This window comes from Octopus sinensis, linkage group LG8, assembly GCF_006345805.1.
Source record: "Octopus sinensis linkage group LG8, ASM634580v1, whole genome shotgun sequence".
NCBI lineage: Eukaryota > Metazoa > Mollusca > Cephalopoda > Octopoda > Octopodidae > Octopus > Octopus sinensis.
The window spans coordinates 80,063,584-80,090,238 of NC_043004.1; the positions used below are offsets into that span (position 1 = coordinate 80,063,584).

The following is a 26,655-nucleotide window of genomic DNA, read 5'->3' on the forward strand; positions in this document are numbered from 1 at the left end:
CACAGTATGTTGTACTACGGACCGACAGGAAAGAAAGAAGTCATGGAGGAGTTGCTATGTACATCCGTGGGGACCTCACACCCCAGGTCCTTTTGTCATACTCAAACTCGGTGTGTGACACACTAATTGTACACATAAGGCAACTTGATGTAGTTGTGTGTGCTACATATCGCCCTCCAGATGCCCCAAGTCATATGGGCAAATTTGAGGACTGCCTTTTAAAAATAGAAGAAGTTCTAACCACATTAGAACAACACATAAGTGTACTTCTCATGGGAGACTTCAATCTACCGAATGTCAGATGGCCCGAGGGCCTTTCTCTCCCAGGAATGACAAGATGTGAACGAGGACAGGCGAGGTCCCTCCTGAACCTCACCAACACCCTGTACATGGAGCAAGTAATACTCCAACCAACCAGAGCAGGTAACACACTGGATCTCTGCTTCACAAATAAGATGGATCTCATCCATAATGTGAAAGTGACACCGACACTACTCTCGGATCACAACATGGTAGAGCTGACCATGTACGGGCCAAAAGAGAGCACGGACATGCAGCCTACAAGAAACCCTCAGAATCTTTCCAGCTTGAACTTCAATAAGGCAAACTGGAAACAAATTGAGAAAGAGATCCTCAAACAAAACTGGCCTGAATGTCTCTCCTCGCCGGACATCGACATGATACTCCAACAATTCATGTCTGTAATGCAAGCCATATGCTACAAATGTGTCCCAGAGAGAAAGGCCACTGTACACAAGAACAAAATCCCCAGAGAGAGGAAAATTTTAATGAGACGGCGTACAAAAATTTCAAATCGCCTAAACAAACAAATTGAAAGCAGTGAAAAGTCCCGCCTGAAAATAAAACTGTTGGAAATTGAAAATTGTCTGCAACTCTCCCATGAGAAGGAAAGAGCAGACAAAGAAGCCTGGGCTATAGACAACATAAAAACTAACCCCAGAGCTTTCTACAGGTATGCCAAAGAAACAGCTACGGTGCACTGTAGGATAGGGCCACTCCTTGAAAAGGATGGCACACTCACAGGAAAACCAATGAGGGTAAGTGAAATACTGAATGAACAATTCAAGAGTGTTTTCACTCCACCCCTTGGGCATTTCCAAATCACCAATCCAACTGACTTCTTTACCACTGCAGATATAGAATCAGAGGCGGAGACGATAAATTACATCGATATAAAGGAAGACGATGTAATAAAGGCTATAGATGAAATGAAAACAGACTCAGCTATTGGCCCCGATGGATTCCCGGCAATCCACCTAAAAGTATGTAAGAGAGTCTTAGCAAGACCACTGCAGTTCCTCTTTCAGAGCTTCCTTGCAGCTGGCAAACTTCCAAGAAAACTGAAGGAAGGTAAAATATGCCCTATTCATAAAGGAGGTAGCAGAGCGGAGGCCAAGAACTACAGACCTATCTCTCTGACCTCACACATCAGCAAGGTCATGGAACGAATAGTCAGAAGGAAACTAATCACCTTCCTTGAAGAAAATAACTTGCTGCCTGACACCCAACATGTTTTCAGACCAGGAAGAAGCTGCTTAACTCAGCTCCTGCAGCACTATGACTGGGTGCTGAAACAACTGCTCAACCACTCAAATGTGGAAGTCATATATCTCGACTTCGCGAAGGCCTTCGATAAAGTCGATCATGGAATGATATATCACAAACTGCGTGATCTTGGCATAGTTGGAAAACTAGGAGAATGGCTTCACGACTTTCTGAAGAATAGAAGTCAGGTGGTAGTAGCCAATGGGGCCACTTCCATTAGCACGCAAATAGTGAGCGGTGTTCCACAGGGCACTGTTTTGGGACCACTACTGTTCATAATGGCCCTCTCAGACATGCCCTCAGCCACGCGGAGAGCCACGATCACAAGTTATGCAGATGATACAAAAGTTTCACAGGCAATACAGAACCCTGAAGACACTAGGCACCTGCAATATGAGCTGGACGAAATATACAAGTGGGCTGAAAAGAATAGCATGCAGTTCAATGCTGAAAAGTTTCAAGCTTTATACTATCAGCATGCAAAACTGAATGCAATACCCAAGGAATACACTGGACCCGGAGGGATTGCAATCCCAGAGGCACAATCAGTGCGGGACCTGGGTATTCACATGAGTGATGACGCGACCTTTCATGTACATGTTGCTAAACTGACAATGAAATGCAGACGGCTGGCTGGATGGATTCTTAGAACCTTTAGAACAAGAGAACAAGAAACCATGATGGTCCTCTGGAAGACACTTGTCCTAAGCCACTTTGACTATTGCTCTCAGCTATGGTCACCATCCAGTGTCAAGTTGATCACAGAACTTGAGGCGATCCAACGAAGCTACACGAAGAAGATAGCCTTTATGCAGAATGTAAGCTACTGGGAAAGACTCAAGAGATTAAAATTATATTCCCTGGAGCGTAGGCTGGAAAGATATGCCATAATATACATCTGGAAGATCCTGGAGGGAAGTGTCCTGAACTTTGGCATCGAGAGTTACGCAAATGCCAGAACTGGGCGCCACTGCGTGGTGCCTAGGACTCCAAACTTGCCATCAAGATGTAGGACAAAATTCTGTGATAGCCTGGGCTTCCGAGGCCCACAGCTCTTCAATATCCTCCCGAAGAACCTGAGAGACCTGCATGGGGTGGATACAGATGTCTTTAAAATGGAGCTGGATCTCTTCCTGTCAGGTGGGGCAGATGAGGGCAGCTGCATCGAACTCTCTCATGCACCAAATAGCAGTTGCTAGAAATCCTCCATGAAGTGAAACCAAGTAGCAACACCAAATGGCGGTGCCCCAGCATGGCCACAGCTCATAAGCTGAAACTAGAATCAATCAATCAATCAATATATATACATATACATATATATATACATATATATATATATATATATATATATATATATATATATATATATATATATATATATATATATATAAATATATATATATATATACATATATATATATATATATATATATATATATATATATATATATATATATATATATATATATATATATATATATATATATATATATATATATATATATATATATATATATATATATATATATATATATATATATTGAGAGATAGATATATATGTATTTATATGGCATGTAAATTTATTCATTGTATAGAATATTGACAGAGTAAAATAAAATTTATTTTGAAATGAACGATGAACAAAATTTTTTCGTGACTAATATAATAGATATAATGATTTCCAATTTAGGGAAAATCTAGAGCGTGTTTCATTTTCTTTGAGTGGAGAGTCACTTATAGAAGTGTTAAACTTGCCGTAACATGCCGCAGAATAAGCGATCGAAATGCTCATTGAACTTCATTTGATGACCTGTAGGAATGACATTTGTGTGCTATTTACCTGTTCAAATAACGGTCTTAAGCATGCGAGAAACAAAATAAACAAAATAAAGGCATTCAATATAAATTATAAAATATAAAATATAAAAATCGTGGAAAAACCTTAAGTCGAAGAGCGGATTCAAAATACATATTGTTATTAATGATATATGAAATATAATTCGAGTAATACAATTAATACATTAAAAATTAAAATATTTCACAATGGTATATACGCATACTAAATCATCAATACACATATATACATCAAAATACAGAGAGAGATGTACACAGACCACATACGTATGCACCTTATTACAATAGCTCATTCATGAATAGTGGAATCTCTGAGAAGATCCAGTATAACCAAATTAATGTTAGCAGTAATGCTTCAAGTAGAACTAGGATTAGGAAAGTTTTGTGGTTCAACCCAGCTTTCAATTTATACATACATATATATATATATACATATATATATATACACACATACATATATATATATATATACATGTATATATGCACACATATATATATACATTGAAGCTCCCCAAAGGTCAATCACGAAAGAGATAGATGCCATGTCAGACCTTGACTACTGGGGTCGACTAGAAAAGCTGAAACACTATTCATTCCAATGACCCCGTGAACATTACATTATTTCTATGATAGGGAAAATATTCCATCTGCACCGTCTAAATAATGTTGGCATCACCTTCAAAATATACCCAAGACTTGGACCCCGTGCCATCCGTCCCCATGAAAAATCTAAATAGTATTTCATAACTACAATACGGCACAATTATTTCACCTCAACTGGCACTGCTCTCTTCAACATTACACCAGGACACGTCAAAACAAAAACAGACCACACAAAATTCAAGAAGTCTTTGGACAAATTCCTCCAAGCAGTCCCAAACAAACCACTCACATCCGGATATGTCTCCGCAAACAATAACTCTCTTCTCGAACGGACCTTGTTGCCCAAATCCTGAATTGAAAGACTTCGCCATGTGGTGCTATTAAGTTAGACATGGCCTGGTCCAGTACTGACCAAAACCTTTCTAATTTATATATATATATATATATATATATATATGTGTGTGTGTGTATATATATATATATGTATATATATATATATATATATATATATATATATATATATATATACACATATATATTTATATATACATATATACATATATATATACATATATATATATATACATGTATATACATATTTATACATATATATATAAATATCTATATATATATACATATATACATGCATATATAAATGCATATACATACATATATATACAGGTATATATGTATGTATATATACATATACATATACCTGTAAATGTATACATATACATATATACACACACACACATATATATATATACATCTATATATATATATATATATATATATATAAATGTTATTTATTTAGTTATATATATATATTTGTATGTCTGTTTATCGCCCCAGCATCGCTTGAAAAAAGATGTTGGTGTGTTTCCATTCCCGTAAGTCACCGGTTCAGCAAAAGATACTGATAGAATAGGTGCTAGGCTTACAAAGAATAAGACCTGGTTTCGATTTGTACGACAAATGTGGTACTCCAGTATGGATGCAGTGAAATGACGGAATTTGACACAAGAATAAAAGAATAAAAAAGTATATATATATATATATATATATATATATATATATTCGTCTTTTTCATTATTAAATATGTTTCGTCATTTTCATTGATAATTTTACTCTAACTTTTTAGACCACATCTTCACGAGTTTAATTTAATTTTAAGTTTAAAATTCAGTTAAATGCTATTTATCGACGAGATAAATAACGTTTTTTATTTAACAATATTATTTAACTTTTGAATTGTATTGTGTTTGATTATTATTATTATTATTGTTGTTAAAATAATAATTTATATATAAGTTCTTGATAATTATTAATTATGAAATGTATATCTATTTATTTACTATTTTTCTTTTACTCTTTTACTTGTTTCAGTCATTTGACTGTGGCCATGCTGGAGCACCGCCTTTGGTCAAGCAAATCGTCCCCAGGACTTATTCTTTGTAAGTCCAGTACTTATTCTATCGGTCTCTTTTGCCGAACCGCTAAGTTACGGGGACGTGAACACACCAGCATCGGTTGTCAAGCAATGCTTCGGGGACAAACACAGACACACAAACACATACACACACATACATATATATATACATATATACGACAGGCTTCTTTCAGTTTGGTCGACCCGAGGCTATAGCAGAAGTCACTTGCCCAAGATGCCACGCAGTGGGACTGAACCCGAAACCATGTGGTTGGTTAGCAAGCTACTTACCACACAGCCACTCCTGCGCCATTTATTATGTTTATTATTATTTTTATAATGTGATTTAATGTATTATATATAATTTAATTTGAGAAATAGTTTTGTAAGACAATATATTATTAAATAGTTAGGTGGTCTATTTATTACGTAGTATTACATTTAAGTAAATATGTTAAATATCAATTGATATTTTGGTCAACTATATAAAAGAATAAAATATTAAATCTATAAACATTACATATACATTAATAATATAGATAGTTTATATATAGGTGTGTATATATTTGAACCATTTTCTATTTTTAATTCTAATATTTTTAGCTTGTACTAGCATTCTGTATATTACTTAACATGAAGTTTTTTGGTATACATTACGTAATGAGAATAAGATTTTATTTAGATATTTATTAAATTAATTAATTAATTAATTAATAATTTTATTTATAATATATCGACTAAATTGTAGTATTTACTTTTCACTTAATGCATATATATATATATATATATATATATATATATATATATATATATATATATATATATATATATATATATTGTTTTCAATAACTTAATTAATTGTATTTTATTTTCTAGTAATGATATATTATAGTTTATTAGATAAACTATAAATTTATTAATAATTTAACTTATTGTATATCGATCAAATTATAGTGTTTAGTTTTCATTTAATGTGCATGATGTATTATATATTTATATGTATATATATATATATATGTATATATGTATATGTATATATATGTATATATATATATATGTATATATATATATATATGTATATATATGTATATATATATATATATATATACATATATATATATGTATGTATGTATGTATATATATTTGTTTTAAATAATTTAATTGATTGTAATTTATTTTCTAGTAAAGATATATTATAGATTATTCTTTTCTTGAATATGTTAAAATTTTATTTTTATAGATATAATAAATATCTATACCAATTTATTCTATTTTTTACTTACACAAGAATATATTTCTTAAGATATTTCGTATTTTACAAGATTATATACGTATATTTATTAATTTATCAAATTAATTAATTTATCTTTAACGTGAAGAGTGACTATATTTATATTGAATTAATTTTACTGTTATCATTTCTTAAATAAATCCACGGAACACGTGTAGTTTTTCTACCAAATATATACTTTTTAATTATAACTATTATTTTTATTTTGCACTTTACGTAATCAGTTGTATATGCTTTATATTTTATTTAATCTTTCTATAAGATGTAATCTTTTTCTAAATGGTATAATTTAATTTTTTCATTATTAAATTGATAAAAGGTGTTTTTTCTAATTTATATATACATATATATATATATATATATATATATATATATATATATATATATATATATATATATATATATATATATATATATATACATATTGTGAAATTTGATTTAGTATTTCTAAATTGAATTTTTCCCTGTAAGTTTGAAATAATATTCCCTCATAATATTATTATTATTATTATTATTATTATTATTATTATTATTATTATTATTATTATTATTATTATTATTATTATTATTATCATAATTAGTATATATGTACACACACATACATGCACACATTTATTAATATAATATATAGGAGGTATTGGTATCCAGAAACCGAAGATGGCTGCTAAGGCTACGTAAGTGCTACGGGAGGACTGTAGTGCTTTGTGAGAACTCTCGGTTCGATAATGATACGAGTAAGGTGTCCAATACAGGTCTTGTGTAAGCATGCATATGTTAAATAAAATGAGACAAGTAAACCAAGTTTGTGTGGAATTTATAGTGCTTCTATATATTACATGTATAGTGCATGTCTTAATTATCCACAATCTTATGTAAGGAATCAATATCGTGTTAGAAATCGTTATTAAACAACGTTATCATATATTTATATGAAGACGAAAAACGTTTATAATTATATAATTATATAATTTTAATGTAAAATTATATAATTATATAATTATAAACATTTTTCGTCTTCATATATATATGTTGCTGTTACTTTGACGTACGACACTCACCTTTTGGTACTGGTGATGTAGACGTTGTTGTTGGTGGAGTTACTCCTGTTGTTGGCCAATGAAAAAGGGATCACAATTGCGGTGCCCTAGCATAGCCGCAGCCTCAATGCTAAAGCATATAAAAGAATATATAAGTTCAGCAAAATTTAGAGTCAGATGAATATGGTACTTAAGTTAAAGACACCAGAATTATAAGGATAATACCATATATATATATATATATATATATATATATATATATATATATATATATATATATATGAAAAAACAAGTCAAAAATAGAAAATGCTAAAATAATTTTATAGTGAACATTTCAGTACCGGTTTCGGTCATTTTGAGACCTTTTCAACCGTAACGATTAAATAATTAAATTTAGAAAAATTAGAAGAAAAGTTTTTTTAAAAGAATATTTCTATAGTAGTGTTCAGATTTAAGTGGCATTCTGCCTTTCTCTGACTCCCATGTTTGCACTTGTGTGTCGGAGGTCGTTGTGAGTTCTTGGAAGGGTAGTAGAGGAAGAAGGCTGGTGGGGAAAGGGGGATGGGAGAATCTGGGAGTGCCCTGATGGTCGTATTTTGAATATATATATATATATATATTAGAGGGAAACCACTATGTGGACACCTTTATGCACAAGGGTGTCCACATAGTGGTTTCCCTCTAAAATGTATATAATACAATTTTACTGAACCTTCATTTTTTTTATATGCTTGACCACAGGTGTGAAATCGATGTTAATTAAATTAATATCTAATTTCTCACTCTCATTTTAAATTTAGATTTAAATTAATGCGTCCTTTAACCGGCAAGGGCCACTGCAGTAAAGTATTATCTGCAGCATCAATTTTTCTGATAATTTAGGGCGCCAAAACGAGGATATTTGAAGTAGTAAATGCGAGCGTAATGAGTAGAACTGTTTACAGATCTGACTTTGTTCGGACGTCCTAGTATGCAGTCCTGCAAATTATATTCATCTGGACGGTCGCACCGATGATCTATGGACATTTATGTAAGTAATATTACGTAATATGTAAATAGTGACACATGTGTGCGAATAATCCATATTTTGTTGCTTTTTCTTTTGTCCAGCTTGATTACGTTTTGGTTGTTTTGCTAAATTTTTCTTGAGAACATTTCTTAGTAATAAGACGTGTGCGGATCTATTTCTACCATAAGTGTGTCCACATACCGGTTTCCCTCTAATATGTTTATAATACAATTTTGCTGAACCTTCAGTTTTTTCTTATATGCTAAACCACTAGTGTGAAATCGATGTTAATTAAATTAATATCTAATTTCTCACCCTCATTTTAAATATATATATATATATATATATATATATATATATATATATATATATATATATATATATATATATATATATATATATATATATATATATATATATATATATATATATATATATATATATACATATATAAAGGAAAATAAGACAACGTAAAAATACTAAAATAATTTCGTCATGAAGAAAAATTTAGTAGCAACTTCAGTCTTTGCGACTTTTTCAACTTAGAGTAAAGCATGAAAATCATTTAAATTGTGAAAGAATTAAATGAAATATTTTTTTTTTAATATTTCCATAGTTTTCAAATGGAAGTAGGGTACTAGAAAAATACGGCAAACTATTCTCCCTCTACATAGAAAATAACTGGAACAGGTATCTGGATTACTGCTTCATTCATTGGCATGAAAGTACAGAGGGACTTAAAGAATTTCAAACACTTATATATGAACCTGACATAAACATGTAATTTAAGATGGAATATAGCCATCAACAATTTCCATTCCTCGACATCCTCATTAAGAAATCCAACAACAAAATAGAAACAGGTATATATTATATGCCCACGGACTCCAAGCAATATCTACCGCAATAACTCAGACATCCGAAACTAAAGAAGGATTTACAACCAAAGGCCCTACCATAAATCACCACACACAACCCCCTTAACAATGATGCTTTCGACACCATCCTCCAGTACATTCTCCTACTAAAAATGAACACAATGAATTTATTCCTCCAAACGCCCACCGTCATAAAGAGTAAAAGACAACCTAATCAATAAAAAGTCTCCTAAAGCAAACCCAAGTACACTTGACAACAACACTGAAGACAAGTGTAAATAAAATGCGGTTGACATAACTGGGGTATGTGCGTCAACCTAATTGAGGGATAGGCGTTCTCTCTCAAACAGGGTCAACGTTTTACATTGAAAAACAACTTCACATGTGCTTCGAAAAACCTAATATAAGTATTAAATTGCTCAGGATGCCGAGAGCAATACATAGGCCAAATCGAAAACAATCTACATCAATCGATGACTCTACATAGATCCCAGATTAAAATTCGGGAATACAGAAAAATTGCATACATCGAACACATCGACATTAGCGCTACTAGCAAACAACGCAAATTCAGAATTTTCCCCCTCTATCAATTCATGGACGATGCAACCTATAATCACCACCGCATTAGCATTAGCATTATCACAAAATATAAACCCCTTTTGAATGCGTCCACCACAAATGAGACTACTATAAGGGCTTTAGAATAATACCCACACAAATATTAAAAACAATATATTCATGAATTTACCCATGAATTTATTCAGAACAATTCCAGTTACTACTTTTATAACCACAACAGGTCACTTTTAGGTCACTAAGAAAATTCCACCAACAACCTACTACTGCCATACTTTCGTATTTTTCTTATTTTTCTCTTCTTTTCCTACACCTTCTTCTTATTATTATTATTCCATCATCATCATCATCATCTTCTTCTTCTTCTTCTTCTTCTTCTTCTTCTTCTTCTTCTTCTTCTTCTTCTTCTTCTACTACTTCTTTTACTTCTTCTTCTTCTACTTCTTCTCTTCGCCATCTTCTTTTTTTATCTTCTGCTTCTCCTCCGCCTCCTTCCTCGGCTATTGCTGCTTAAACAATCAAACCCAAGAACTCACATCCCTCATATAAAATATTCCTTTAGGACTGCTACTACCTACTACCTACCACCAAGCCTTCACAAGATTACTAAAATGTACCAACATTTTCTTCATGATAAAATTATTTTAGCATTTTCTACCTTGATTTATTTTCTTTATAAATACCGACTAGTGTGCCTTTTCAACCTTCTACACGCACACACACACACACACACACACACATATATATATATATATATATATATATATATATATATATATATATATATATATATATATATAAATTTAAATATATATACATATATATATATATATATATATATATATATATATATATATATATATATATATATATATATATATATAGGGACGATGCAACCTATAATCACCGCATTAGCAAAGCCTCATATTTTATCACAAAAGTCACGAAAATTGGAACATGGAACGTAAGGGAATTGAACATTGGGAAGTTGGACACCATCAAGAAGGAAATGAATCGATTAAACATCGCTATCCTAGGAGTCGGCGAAGTTCATTGGACTGGCAATGGTTTCCTCAACTCTGGTGATCATACAATGTACTTTTCGGGCAATAGCAAGACCAGACAAAATGGAGTGAGATTTGTTCTATACAAGAAAATATCCAAGTGTGTTGAAGGTTACCAGACCATCAGTGATCGAGTGATTACCATTCGCATCAAAGTCAAAACCAACAACATCACATTGTACAAATCTACGCACCAACTGCCGACGCCGAAGAAGATGAGATTGAACAATTCTATGCAGAAATTCAGGGCGCAATCGAGGAAACACCACGAACAGATGTTGTCTATATTCTGGGAGATTTCAATGCCAACAATGGAGAAAAAGCAGAAGCAGACATTGTTGGCAAATTTGGATTAGGAGAACGGAATGAAGTAGGAGATCGACTGGTCCAATTTTGTCAAGAACAAAACATGCGGCTAACCAATACTTGGTTTCGGCAGCCAAGATGACGGCTTTACACCTGGACGTCGCCAAGTGGACAGTACCGCAATCAAATCGACAACATCCTATGTCAGCAACGGTGGAAGAGTTCAGTCCAAGCTGTGAAGACGTACCTTGAGGCAGACTGTGGATCTGACCATGAACATCTGGTTGCCAAGATCAAAATTCGATTCTGCAATGTCAAGCGACCACCCGCTTGCCAGAAATTTGTTACCAACAAGATCGGTCTATCATATGTCGCTGAGATCAGAAGCCGCTTCGAACTGCTCGCCATCGAAGCAGAAGATATATGGGAGAATGTGAAGGAAATTGTCGTTGAAACAGCAGAGAAACATGTACTATACAAGAAACCCACACGATCAGCAAAGTGGATTTCGGAGGAGACTTATGCAATAGCAGAAGAAAGAAGGAGAGCAAAGGTGACCAGAAGCAGGGATGAAGTGCGGCGCCTGAATGCAATGTTCCAACAGGCTGCCAGGAAGGACAAAGAGAAATACTGGAATGAGGAATGTGCAAGGGAAGAGGAGGCATACAGGAAACGGAACATGAGAGAACTTTACCAACATGTAAAGAAGGCCCGTGCAGCATCCATGGCAAGACAAGCAACCTTCCGTGGGAGAAATGGTGAAGAACCACATGACCTAGAAGGGATAAGAAAAAGATGGAAAGAATACACTGAACAGTTGTACGCAGGGAACAACCGTGATGAGCAGGCAGAAGAGAAGCCACTGGAACTGGAGCCAGACATCCTGGAGGATGAGGTGGTATGGGCAATGAAACAGCTGGCCAAAACCGAGAAGCCCCAGATACTGATGGCATACCACTAGAATTACTCAAGCCAATACCAACAAAAACACTAACATCGCTTTGCCAACGAATATGGAGAACCTGTAATTGGCCAATGGAATGGAAGAGGTCAGTTGTCATTCCAATACCAAAGAAAAGAGACACCAAGGACTGCGCAAACTACCATACCATCACTCTGATCCCCCATGTAAGCAAAATTCTCCTTAAAATCACCCAGAAGCGCCTAAACAGAACTATATAGAGAGAATTGCTAAAAGTGCAAGCTGGTTTAAGAAAGGGAAGAGGCACCCGCGATCACATCGCCAACCTTCGGTACATTATGGAAAAGGCAAGAGAATACCAAAAGAAGCCGTACATGTGTTTCATTGTTTACTCCAAAGCCTTTGACAGCATTGATCATGACAAGTTATGGAGAAAATGGGAACACCTTCACACCTTGACCAGCTTATTAGATCACTCTATCGAAACCAAGAGGCTACAGTACGGACACTATATGGCGACACTGATTGGTTTGAGATTGGAAAAGGCACTCGGCAAGGTTGCATCCTGTCACCAGCAGCCTTCAAAATGTACGCTGAAAAGGTCATGAGGAATGCAGACCTGGAGGATAGCAGCATTGGAGTGAAGATTGGAAGAAGAAATATTAATAACCTTCGCTATGCAGATGATAAAATGCTACTGGCAGAAAATAATAAGGATCTAGAGAAACTTATCCTGCTAGTCAAGAAAGAGAGTGAGAACTTTGGGCTGTACCTCAATGTCAAGAAAACAAAAATCATGTCAACAGCAGCCACAACAAACATCAGCATTAAGATCGATAATAAAGAGATCGAAGTGGTAGATGATTTCATATTCCTTGGCTCCAAAATAAATCGAAATGGTAACTGCACTCCAGAAATAAGGCGGTGGATAGTACTAGGCCAAGAGGCAACGGTCAGCATGAACAAGGTCTGGAAGAGTAGAGACTTCAGCCTTGCTACCAAATGCAGATTGGTGTATGCAATTGTCTTCTCAATAGCAGCATATGGCTGCGAGAGCTGGACACTAAAGAGAACTGACCAGAAGAGAATTAGTGCATTCGAGCTTTGGTGTTGGAGAAGACTTTTACGGATTCCATGGACAGCGAGGCTCACCAATGATGAAGCCGAAACTGTCGCTAGCATCACCAAGCAAAGATTGGCATATTTTGGTCATATTATGCGGAGAAAATTCCTGAAGAACGACATCATGTTTGGAATGGTCAGTGGCAAGAGAGGAAGAGGCCGACCAAGAACCTGCTGGCTTGATACCATCAAGAGTGACACGGGAATGACCATAGCCAATCTGAAAGAAGCGACTCTGAAAGAAGAACTGGCTGGAAATCACTTCGACTGAGCGGATATATATATATATATATATATATATATATATATATATATATATATATATATGGAGTCTTAATTGCAGATGGCTCAATTCCATGACAAAAGACTTAAGGTACCACCAACCAAACCCACTAATTCCCTTCTTGGCACCAACAGAAAACATTAAAAACAAGAAGAACCGATTTTATCAGAAATATTTGGCTGTGTGGTAAGAAGCTCGTTTCCCAAAAACAGTTCAATCCCACCACGTGGTACCTTGGTTAAGTGTCGTCTACTATAGGCTCATGCCGATCAAAACCTTGTGAGTATATTTGGCATTTGGAAACTGAAAGAAGCCCATCGTTTATATATATATATATATGTATATATTTATGTGTATGTCTTTGTGTTTGTGTTTGATCCCTTCCCCAACGCGCTTGACAGCCGATATTGGTATATTTACGTCACCATAACTTAGCGGTTCGACAAAGATACTGACAGAATGAGTACGAGACTTAATAAGAATAAGTCGATTTCTGCGAGTAAAAAGTGGTGCTCCAGAATAGCCCCTGTCATATGACTGAAACAAGTTAAAGAATATAAGAATAAACGTATACCATACACACTCGCGCGCTCGCAAGCACTAACATGCTCGTACGCAGATGGACACATACACACACACTTACAGAAGTCAATAATAAATAGGGTTATCTTTGTATTGTGAAACTGTATTGTGAAACCAGTAGCTGGGCGTCATGAGAGTTTGAGAGTCGAAGAGTTGAGAGTCGACTGTTCTAGTCGGCGTCTTGTGGAGTTAACAGTGATAGTAAGTGAGAAGAAGTTAGTGTATTACTCCTCCAGTACGAAGAGATACAACGGTATCCGATGACTAGTAACTATTGTGGTTACTAGCTTAAACAGCAACTACAGTACAACGGAAGTCACACATCACACCAGTGTGAGGAACCCACTTTATACTAGTTATATACAACCTTTTTACAACATGCATAGAATCCACAGAAGACATGGTAAAGAAAGCAAAATTGGATTGCAAACATACTTAGATTACTCCTAAGTATCACAGTTGGCTAACAGGAAAAAACAAGAGCAACAGTGTACAGATCGTTCATTATATCCATCATGCATTGTGGCAGTTCCCTCTGAGCTCCAACCTCCCGACAACAACTCACTTAAACATTCCAAGGAGACAGAGCTGTACCTCTGCACCATAAACTGCTCTATCCAATCTACATCCAGAGATCCAATCCACATCGAAATAATGAACATGTGAGAGAAATACTTTGTTACCGTTGAAAAGTTCAATTCCCTCTGATCCTGTTAATACCTCAAAATCAACCATGATGTACAACTCCACAGAAAACGTAGCACCATAATGTTTTAAAACACTATCTCTCCAACAGAACCGAGTCAAACATAGAAACATATACACGACTGCCACTAGAATCTATGTGCTTATAGAAATAGATCGACCAACTGAGACATTGCAATATATCTTGATTGTTATATCGCAAACCATACGCCTCATTACTGCATGTCAGAATGTGCAAGTAGACGGAGACATAGTTTAACTAGGATGACTGGTCTATCAGGCCACGTCGTTCATCCGAGTATCTTCATACTGTAAGACTACGCGAACAGCGAGACCTGAGACTAGACAATGAAAACAAGTTGCAAACTGAAATTGCTGGATATTGTCTTACTGTTTACCGGCGAGCTTCTGGAATGATGATATTTCTTTAATTAAGCTTTCAAACCGTAACAGCAAACTGAATGCAGAGACCCCAACAGTCTCTCGGCTTTAGAATTTTTATATTATTATATTTCCCAGCTTCCAGATCTCTTGTTCGATATTCTGTGTATTGTGATAGTATTTGGTTATTTTAGTGAACGAATGATTTTTTCTTACTGAACCATCAAGGAAGTGGAGCATATATCTCTTATCTGAAGCCTCTCCAAGGCATTTCTTGGCATTTATTGTTTTCCTTACAAAAGTTCAGTCGATCGGACAGTCACTTCAAGCTAACAAGTACACAATTACCACAAAACTGTGTCTCTGGAATATACGGAAGAACATATTCAGTGTAAAGCATTTCTGGTAGTGTGTGGCGATGTTACTTCATAATCACAGTCCTCAAATCAAAATATCAAGTGCAAATGCGTGAATGAGGTTGGAATTGATAATGGTGAAGATCTCTCGCTCGGCAGTTGGCCTGCAATACGACATGGTAGGATCGGTTGTCATCTAGTTTCTGCAGTACGAAAGAAACGAGGAAAGATCCACTGAAGCAGGCTTGAATGCCACTCTGATGGAATGTAACATCCGACATGAACCTACCAGATTTTGCTTTACGGACAGATGGAGAGAGCTATGACATGAAAATAAAATGTTTGATATCATTTGGCAGAAACTAAGTGACCAGGTAAGACACATTAGAAAGAAAGATTGATTAACTCAAGTACAGTTCGAAAAAATCAAACAGACGGAGAACGTAAGACAATATAAGACAGATAAATGTCAAATACACTCAAAACAAAGACATGGTGTTCAATTACCACGTATCACAAGACACCCCTATGTGTACGGGAAACCAGAGTATGAATTTTTGTTGAACAAATTATTGGCCGTTGGCTACATGATATTACCCAATCAGATGAAAGAAAAATGTTACTGTCAATAAAAAGGCAATGAAGAATAAAATAATGAGATATAGATAGTTAATCAAGTCTTGGAGATGATATAAAGTAGTGGTATCACCATGACCAACAAGTTAGTATATATGCTGCAGCCGTGCTAGTAATAGAACTTAGCATGAAGGTATCACAACCCCCCAAAAAAGAAAGAGAACCATAGTGGAAAAGACGATTACAAGGACAGGTAGACTAGTTGCGAAAAGATCTTGCATGGGTAGAGATTCTTAATCATGAGAATATGTATAAGACTGGATTTCAAGAAGCAATCAAAAGAAACTACTGGCTGAAACAAAAATTATAGAAGAGCAATGAAGAATTAAAGCAAAAGGATAAAAGTGAAAGCTGCCAAAAGTAAGAGACACGGTAACAGATTTGTTGGCCTTGATTTTTTTCCCTGTAACCGATTCAAATTTTTTCTAGAATGGTGCCGACCGTCTCCAGTTCGGAGGCGTCCGACATCATGAAATTATGTCGTCCGTGTGCGGAGACACTGCCCTTCCATGTCCCTGTTCGAATGGAATGCCCCTTAACTGTTTCAACTTCCGCAGCCAATACGTACAGACCGAGCGTGCAAACGGTTCCGATAAGTGGCTATTTACTTTGACCACTGAGCAGATGCCGCTCTGCATTGCGGCGATCCAGCTTCTGAAAAAGGGACCGAAACCGACTGCTTTCAGGACAGCTTCCAAGCAGTGATGGTTGACTCTATCGAATGCTTGATTGATTGATTTAGTTTTACCCAAATTGAGCAGAGCACCCCGGAAGCCAGCTGTAGTGATACCCCTCTCTATAATGTATCGTGTAAGGTTGAGGTTACCGTGAATAAGACCTGTTCGGGAATGTGCATGTTTGTGTTTCCCGACCAGGCGACCAACGACAAGCGCCAATCCTTTCGCTAACACCTTGGCAAAAGTCTTAAACTGTGTGTTTAGCAGAGTTATGGGTCAAAAATTCCTTAGTACGTCATCTCTGTCGGCGTTCATCGTCAGCAGTGTAACCACACCCCAGCTAACAACACCTGGAATACTCTCGTTCTGTTGCCAGTTGCGCTGTACATCTGCTAAGAGGTCAACAAACAAATCTGGTATGAACACATAGAATTCATAAGCTAGACCATCCAAACTAGATGATTTCTGACGTGTGCAATCGTTCATCACCTCCTGAATTTCTGTGGCTGTTATCGGCTTTTCACATAAACTCATGTCAGCTGGTGAGAGCCGCTGTAGGCCGTGCGATTACTAACTAAAGTTCACTATCACCTTCGACCCATTTTCTCCACAAACAGCTGCATAAAGTACTGCTGGAGAGTTGCACACATCCCCTCTGCGCCCAGTAGCACGCGCCTATCCTAATCAATCAAAGACTTGATCGCGATTTTGTTTACACGTCGCGTTTCCCCTTTCGGGCCCACCGAACAGCTTTAGTTCCTCCTTGTTTGAGCGAACAGGCCTAAGGCCTGACAACGCAATCATAGTGTTTCGCTGCTTCGAAGAAATAATCAAGGACCATTCTCACCGCTACTACATCGGTCACGATGCCCTTATTAGATACCTCATCTAATTTTATAGCTAGTTCACCTCGTAATCTCTTCCTTTCTATTGCTAACTCTTTGCTAAACGCTATCGATTCTGTTCTAATCACCCGCTTTAGGAACATCCACCACTGGTTGTTGTCGACTGCCACTGCCAACTGCCGCTTAACTAGTTCATTAATCCGGCCCCTATAGTCTTTGCATGCAGTAAGAACGCATTTAACTTCCTGTAACTGGGTCCCTGTCTACGGGACTTACCTAACACGACTGTGCAGACCACAAATTTGTGATCTGTGTAGTCGACCAATTTAAATTTTAGACAACCTACGCCATCTCTCTCCTCTGATCTAACAAATACTGTATCTAGATACGATCTGGACACCTATAGTAGTTGCTCCACATCCATACTGGCACATCATTGAAAGCTAGTCGATATCTGTCAGACAACTGAAAGTTTCTGAGCAGGTTTTCTAGGTCATAGCACCCACTTCTTCTATATACTAGCCCAACACAGTCAATCTGTGCATCTAAAGCACTATTCCAGTCTCCTAGTACTAATAGGTGAGACGTTCTCAGGAAAGCTTCAAGACGCCTGAAGAGATTTGGCTCTCCAGACCTGTCGGGCCTTCCCTACCATTCTCGTCTAGGGCCACCAACCTACTGTCTGCGTCCATAAATATTGCCCGTACTTTGAGACATAAGGACTTTTGGAATAATTTTGCTACTTCGCCGCCCACTCCCGACAAACCACAGGATGAGAATAATGGGCGCTAACGCTCGCGAAACGCTGCATAAAAGGATCACTGCCCAACTGGATGAATGGCTGTAGCACGTCCCTACCTGAATGACGAAAGAAGGAATGCTGCTATGTCTCGAGGATTTCTTGAAAGGTAACTTGACATCAAATTTTCGGCCTAAAATCTGTCTACCACCTATGTGGAAGCTTATCGAGGATGTCTAGGCGGAAAAGCTATATAATATTCTAGAAAGTGACAATCTACTTATATGAGAGCAGAAAGAATACAAAAAACAAAGTAGGGCAACAAAAGACTACTAATTATTTGATAGAATGAGAATTAGTAATTGTAGACGCAGATTGATGGAACTGAGTGTAGCATGGTTAAGTTACCAAAAAGCGTCCATTGCCTTGTGGGGGTTCCAAAGGGGCGATTTCTAACAAATATTCTTCATATTTCGTCGGTAGATTCCTGGTGTAAGATTTCTGTGAATATGAAATTATCATATGCATATGGAATGTGATGAGAATTTCTGGAACTGTATCCCATAGAAACTCAACAAAGTATTAAAGATGGTGAAGAGAACATGTTAGAATTTTAGAAAGAAGTTTAATATATGCATACGATCGGTTCGAACCGAAATGTTAACATGCAAATAACATGGTAGAATAATTGGAAATTAATTGAATTACATTAAATTAATTACATATTACTGTAACCCTCAGTTCAAAAAAAAAGAATGCATTAAAAAATTATTGTTTTTGTTGCAGAAGACTTGATAGAGGACGTAGCAAATAACATATTCGGATATATATATTTCTCCCTATGAAAGATCAAGAACAGACTAAGAAAAGTGTTGTTGAGTCTAGTTGTGAAAAAACCTAACTGATTCCGCCAACGGCTATTTGAAAATATATGTGAAAGATGTTATAGAAATAAAGATAGAAGTATAGTTGTCAATATTACAGAATTAAGATATTAAATACTTGCTGTTGCGAAAAATATTGAATAATCCGTTCCAGGAAAATGAAATGGAAAAAGTTAGGTTTTCAAAAGGCTAACTAATTAACAATGTAGGGGCGTTACAGCTGAGACAAATCGTAAGAATGTTTTTTCTAAATGTTATAATTATCGGTATTTAGTAGGTTACTATATTTTTGTATAAATAATAAAAATAAATTGAATGAGTTGAAGTTTATAGTTATATTATATAAATAATATTGTCTAACGGATATACGGTAATAGTGAATTGTGAATGTAAGAAAAAATTTGTTTTTATTTATGGAATAAAAGGTGCAAATAAATATATTAAAAAATGGAAATAATTCATATATAAAAATCTGTTTCTATATTGTATACTGATACATTTACAGAAAATATATATGCAAGAAACTTATACAAGGGATTATATATGCTAGCTACATTTTAGTTATTTTCTTTGAGGTTGGGTGTGGCAGATAAAACACCGTACAGAGGTAAAGAGAATACTTTTACCAGTGTAAAGATAGGGCCCCCAAAAACGAATATAGGTATAATTATAAATTATAATTATAATTATAATTATCCACACATATGAAAGAAAGATATTATTATAAGCAATAATATATATGTTTATTTGTATGTTAATAGGCAGCAATATTAATAATAATAATAATAATAATAATAATAATAATAATAATAATAATAATAATAATAATAATAATAATAATAATAATAATAATAATAATTTGCACCTTTTACCCCATAAATAAAACCAAATTTTTTCTTACATTCACAATTCACTATTACCTTATATCCGTTAGACAATTATTATTTATATAATGTTATTATGGATTTTCCACTTCCTTCATGCCAAACTGGATTCGCAATTCTTATTCTATTTTCGTAATTAGTTATACATAAACATAATCAACCTACTAAATACCGATAATTGTAACTTTCTTTAAAAAACAGTCTTACGACTTTGTCTCAGTTTTATTTCTCCTACATTGTTAATTACTTAGCTTTTTGAATACCAAAAATTTTCATTTTCATTTTCCTGGAACGGTTTTTTCAATATTTTTAGCTCCAGCAATTATTTACTATCTTAATTCTGTAATATTGACAACTATACTTCTATTTTTATTTCTGTACCTTACATTTCATTCACACAAATGAATATAATTTTTTACACTAATTTTTTTTGTATTATATAGTGCTATTCTCTAATAATTCTGTTCTTTTCGTTTGTATTCAAGTAGGCTAATAAAACCATATTAATTAGCTTTTATTTTTATTTTCGCACAAAAAATTGATATTTTAAAGCAATAGCTTCTATAAATATACACCGTACCTTATATTACTGACATATTACTTATAACTGTCAAGTCATATCCTAATTCAAATATAACTATGCTGTCCCATTGAACATCTATGTCTTACTTCTTTTGATAAATGCTTTATTTGGAGTGAATATTACATTTCTTATTTTCATATAGAGGGAATGTTTCTTAAACATCTTTCATTTATATTTTCAAATAACCGTTGGCCGCATCAGTTTCAGTTTTTTCACAACTAGATTCAACAGCATTTTTTTAGTCTGCTCTTGATCTTTCATAAGGATAAGTATGTATGTTATTTTTCTACTTCCTCCATTAAGTCTTCTGTAACAATAATGATAATTTCTTGAAACATTCTTTTTTTGCATTGAGGAGAACAATAATATGAAATTAATTTAAGTTAAGTTAATAAATTTCTAATTATTCTACTATGTTATCTGCATGTTATTATTGCTGTGCGAAACGATCGTATGCATGAGTTAAAATTCTTTTTAAATTTTTAAATCTCTTCATCTTTAATAGTTTGTTCAGTTTGTAAGGGGTACATTTCCATAAATTCTTATCACAAACCATAGTTATGTACATATACATAAGTATATGCATGTATATATATATATATATATATATATACATATATATATATATATATGTGTGTGTGTGTGTGTGTGTGTGTGTGTGTGTGTGTGTGTGTGTGTGTGTGTGTGTGTGTGTGTGTGTGTGTGTTTACGTTTATATATTTGTTGTGCAAGATTTTTTATGTGAAGTCGTGTGTTGAAACAGACATTGTTGTATTTCGGAATGGTCATTTTGCCAGTTTAGCCAATAAAAACACACGCACTATATATTTGGTGTTACTTTGCTTCGGTGTTATTTCTATTGGTTTGGTAATAGATATAGTTACGATCGCATTAATGGTGGTGATTGTGATAGGATGGGGAAAACACAGGCGCACAAATATATACATACCTACAAACATACAAGAAAGCAAAGGACCACTGATGCGGTCACAGGAGTGTGACGAAAGAACTCTGGCCGAAATAAGATTAAGATTAATGTAAAAAATAAATAACACTGAAGCAAAGTAACACCAAATATATAGTGCGTGTGTTTTTATTGGCTAAACTGGCAAAATAACCATTCCGAAATACAACAATATATATATATATATATATTATTTATTCATATATATTTATATTTATATATACGCGCAAACAAATGTATACGTATATACACATATGCATATATCAACACAATTTGCGTAGCTATAATTACATATATTGAATGTTTTTAATATGTAAATATTATTAGAAAAGATACCAGTGGTGGGTCGCAAGGTTTTACAGAACATACAATTTTCCATCTAATTTTCAAACGTTCTTCGACTAGTATTACTAAATTCCCCTGGAAATTAAAAGACATTAATATAAGTTTTAAAATTAGATTTAAGATTAAATGGTCAACAAATCCTCACCACCCACTTGATAGAATTTGTCAACTCAGTACATCCGAACGCTATAATATTCTTTTTCAGTAGAAAATTATTAAATGAGAGGTTTAAAAAGTTCTCACCATTCTTACACACTCCTAAATATCTATTTGGTAAATATTATTAACCATTCCTTAAATATTAATATCACTTATATTTAGGTCTAGTATTAACCATTTACTAAATTTGATCCTTACTGAAATAGATCCTTGTTAGAACCGGAATTTATATCCATATTCTAATACATATAATATCATATATATATATATATATATATATAAATATATATATATATATATATATATATATAATATTACATGTAATATTTTGAATTCGCCTTAAATGGTCCCTTTACATACTGAATACTTGGTGGAATTGATTAATAATTAATTAATTTTACCCTCAATTGTTGAAATTATATATATATATATATATATATATATATATATATATATATATATATATATATATATATATATATATTCCAGTAAATCATTCAATCTTATTTATTTCGTACTATATATAAATAACATTCCCTTACCTTTAAAGTTATTGCATATCCGTTACGTTATTTCTTTCTTACTTTTCAACAGTAAAGTAAATTATAGAACAATTCATATTTTTTGGGTTATTTTTAAATTTAAATATCATAATCGATGTACCTACTAAATAGTTCCAATGTATTTTAGTAACCTATTGACTATTATACATAAATTTAGATAGTTTGGATTTTTTCATATTGCATAATATGATACAACCGAATATTGCATAATATGATACAACCGAATATTCTCCAATTTACATATTAACATAGATAATATATAACAATTATAAGCATATTATACTACATTATAGCCAATGCCTCAATAATACTCTCATATAATCTACCAGCTTTTTTATTTCATTATATGATAGTTTTGTTTTCCTTCCCCCTGTTCAATTTTTTCCTTTTCTAACAGATTAACTGAAAAATTCTAAACATTAAGCCTAACCTTATTGCTTTATCTTTTCTAATAGTATTTATTTATAAAACATATCTTTGACACAGGGTCTATATATATATAATTATAACGATATAAATTTTGTTGATATATGCATGTGTGTATGTATGAATATATATGTATACATTTCATCATATATATATACACACACACACTTATATACATTTATATATATATATATGCATACATACATGCACACACTCATATCTATGTTTGTAGGTATGTATGTATTTGTGTGCTTGTGTTTGCCACTCCTACCAAAACCACCACCATTAATGAGATAGTGACTCATGTATAGCTTTCCTGAAATGTATCTATTACCAAACCAATAGAAATAATTGATTTTTATATACAACCGATAAAGAATATTTTTTCATCTAACCTATCTTTCATTTATTTTATAAGATAATTTGTTCCCTTGTATACTTAAGTATTATTACTTTTATTTTTATTTTTATTTTGTACTATATATATTTCTTCTTTTTATTTAGATTTTATACCAAATATATTTTATTTTTTATTTACATTTTCTACTATCTATATTTTCTTTATTTACATTTTATATTATATATATTTTACATATATATATTATTAACTTTCTATTTACCATCGATTTTTTTTCTCATTCTTATCTTTCTTTACCCTTATTATTTTAGGTTATATTTATTTTATTGTTTTCTATTTTGAATTTTTATTTACATTACTTTGTACTAAATGGCATCTTCACTAATATCTGATACTCACCAACTAGATACACGTAGATTATATATAGGATCTAACTTCTTAAACTCATTAATATGCTCTATACATCCTTCAAAGAAAAATGTTAACCTTAATTCTTTAAGCTCATATGAACCCTGAAGAAGTTCTACCCCGTATAGTTAATTATAATACATTTCTGAGCTTATAACCAAAATGCTTATAATTGCATATAAACTAGAGGTTAAACTGAAACATATATGTAGATTTTTCACACCTCTCATTCTCCTTCAGAGCTTTACAACTTATAATTTATTTGTATTGTTATCGTTTTTAAAAATTTCAACCTCTTTATATCATATAACTAAATTATTCATTCCCCCATCTTTCTCCAGTTTCTTCTTTTTTCCAATAATGATGATAATTATCACTGCAAAATCCCCTAATATATGGCAGAAACTTTCTCCTTATATGATAGTGATTATCCAGTGGAATATTTGGGCTATATAATGCTTAATGTGGATCTAACTTCCTCGAATTAACCCTATATATATATATATATATATATATATATACTCTTTTACTTGTTTCAGTCATTTGACAGTGGCCATTCTGGAGCACCGCATTTAGCCGAGCAAATCGACCCCAAGAATTATTCTTTGGAAGCCTAGTACTTATTCAATCTGTGTCTTTTTGCCGAACCGCAAAGTTATGCGGACGTAAAAACAACACGATCGGTTGTCAAGCGATATTGGGGGAACAAACACAGACACGCAACCATATACAAATACACTATATATATATATATGACGGGTTTCTTTCAGTTTCCGTCTACCAAATCCACTCACAAGGGTTTGGTCGGCCGAGGATACAGTAGAAGATACTTGCCCAAGGTGCCACGCAGTAGGAATGAACCCGGAACCTTGTGGTTGCTAAGCAAGCTATTGGGTTGTCCGGAAATTTCGTGCCGATTCATAGTAGCTTATATTTCGACTTATTTTAGAACATGGTTGAGTCCATAAAATAGGATTTGACTACACCTCCATTTCGAGCATAGTTTAATTTATCTTTTTGTGGAAGAAGGTTTATGTTCCTATAACCTGTGTTAATATTGTAACCATTTAAAATGGAAGATAAGAAAGTTCATTTTCGGCAGTTGATGCTTTGGGAACCAAACAAAAATTGTTCAGCTGGGATGTGTTACTCTACCCTCCATATTCACCAGATATTGCTCTTTCGGATTTCCACTTATTCAGGTCGCTGCAGAATAGTCTTAATGGTAAAAATTTCAAATCCTTGGATGACGTAAAAAGATACATTTACAAATTCTTTGCCATGAAACCCCCTCAATTCTGGGAAGAGGGTATTTTTAAGTTAAAAGAAAGATAGAGACGTATTGTGCAACAAAATGGTTCATATTTGGTTGATTATAAATGTGGCGGCAAGTATTTATTGACGTCTTTCTTTCCTTTAAAAATCGGCATGAACTTTCCGGACAACTCAATAATTACCACACAGCCACTCCTACGCCAGAATGCAGGTACAATCTTGTGGGTACGTATACACGCGTACGCATGCATACACACGTATACACTCGTACATGCACCCACATACACATACACAGGTACGTACACACACGCACGGACGCGCGCACATAGTCACATAGTCACACGCACACACTCACACACACACATACATACATACATATATATATATATATATATATATATATATATATATATATTTCTTTATTATAGCGTGATAAATAGCAATTCTCACGGTTTCCGTGTAAGGGAAGGAGTAGTTAATCAGAGTGTCACGCCATTCGATTTATTTGTGGAAGCATTTTCATTTCAATTTTAAAAAACAGCAAGCGAGAATTGAAAACGAGAATATAATTCAATACGAAATAAAGGAGACAAGATATCTATTCTGTGCGAGAAGTTATAGTTATTTCCTTATTCTGAAACTGTCTGAAGTGCTATTCATCACAATATAATAAAGAAATATGAATTACTTACCAGTTAGTCACGACATTCGAAGAGGAAATCTTCACGTAATTATATTTTCAGTGCTATTATTATGCTTGGGCAGTAATGTAGCCTGCAGGGAATATTATGGAATTCGTGTTCCACCACCTGTAACTGCCATTCCAGAAGCTGACAAGTTGATTAAGATGTCAAACATTCGATCACGAATTGAGTGCTTCTCTCTTTGTACGACATATTCCGAATGTGGTATGATTATTTACAGCGCTTCCGACAAAGTATG

The 26,655-nt window shown here is 33.9% G+C and overlaps 1 protein-coding gene across 1 annotated transcript; it reads left to right on the plus strand.

Annotated features, from left to right (window-relative positions):
- The first annotated feature begins 11,255 nt into the window (after nt 1–11,255).
- LOC115214861 lies at nt 11,256–12,577 on the plus strand. The gene is made up of 2 exons (XM_029783895.1): nt 11,256–11,651; nt 11,825–12,577. Exons 1-2 carry the CDS (start codon nt 11,256–11,258, stop codon nt 12,575–12,577), a joined length of 1,149 nt encoding a protein of 382 aa, XP_029639755.1.
- The last annotated feature ends 14,078 nt before the right edge of the window (nt 12,578–26,655 follow it).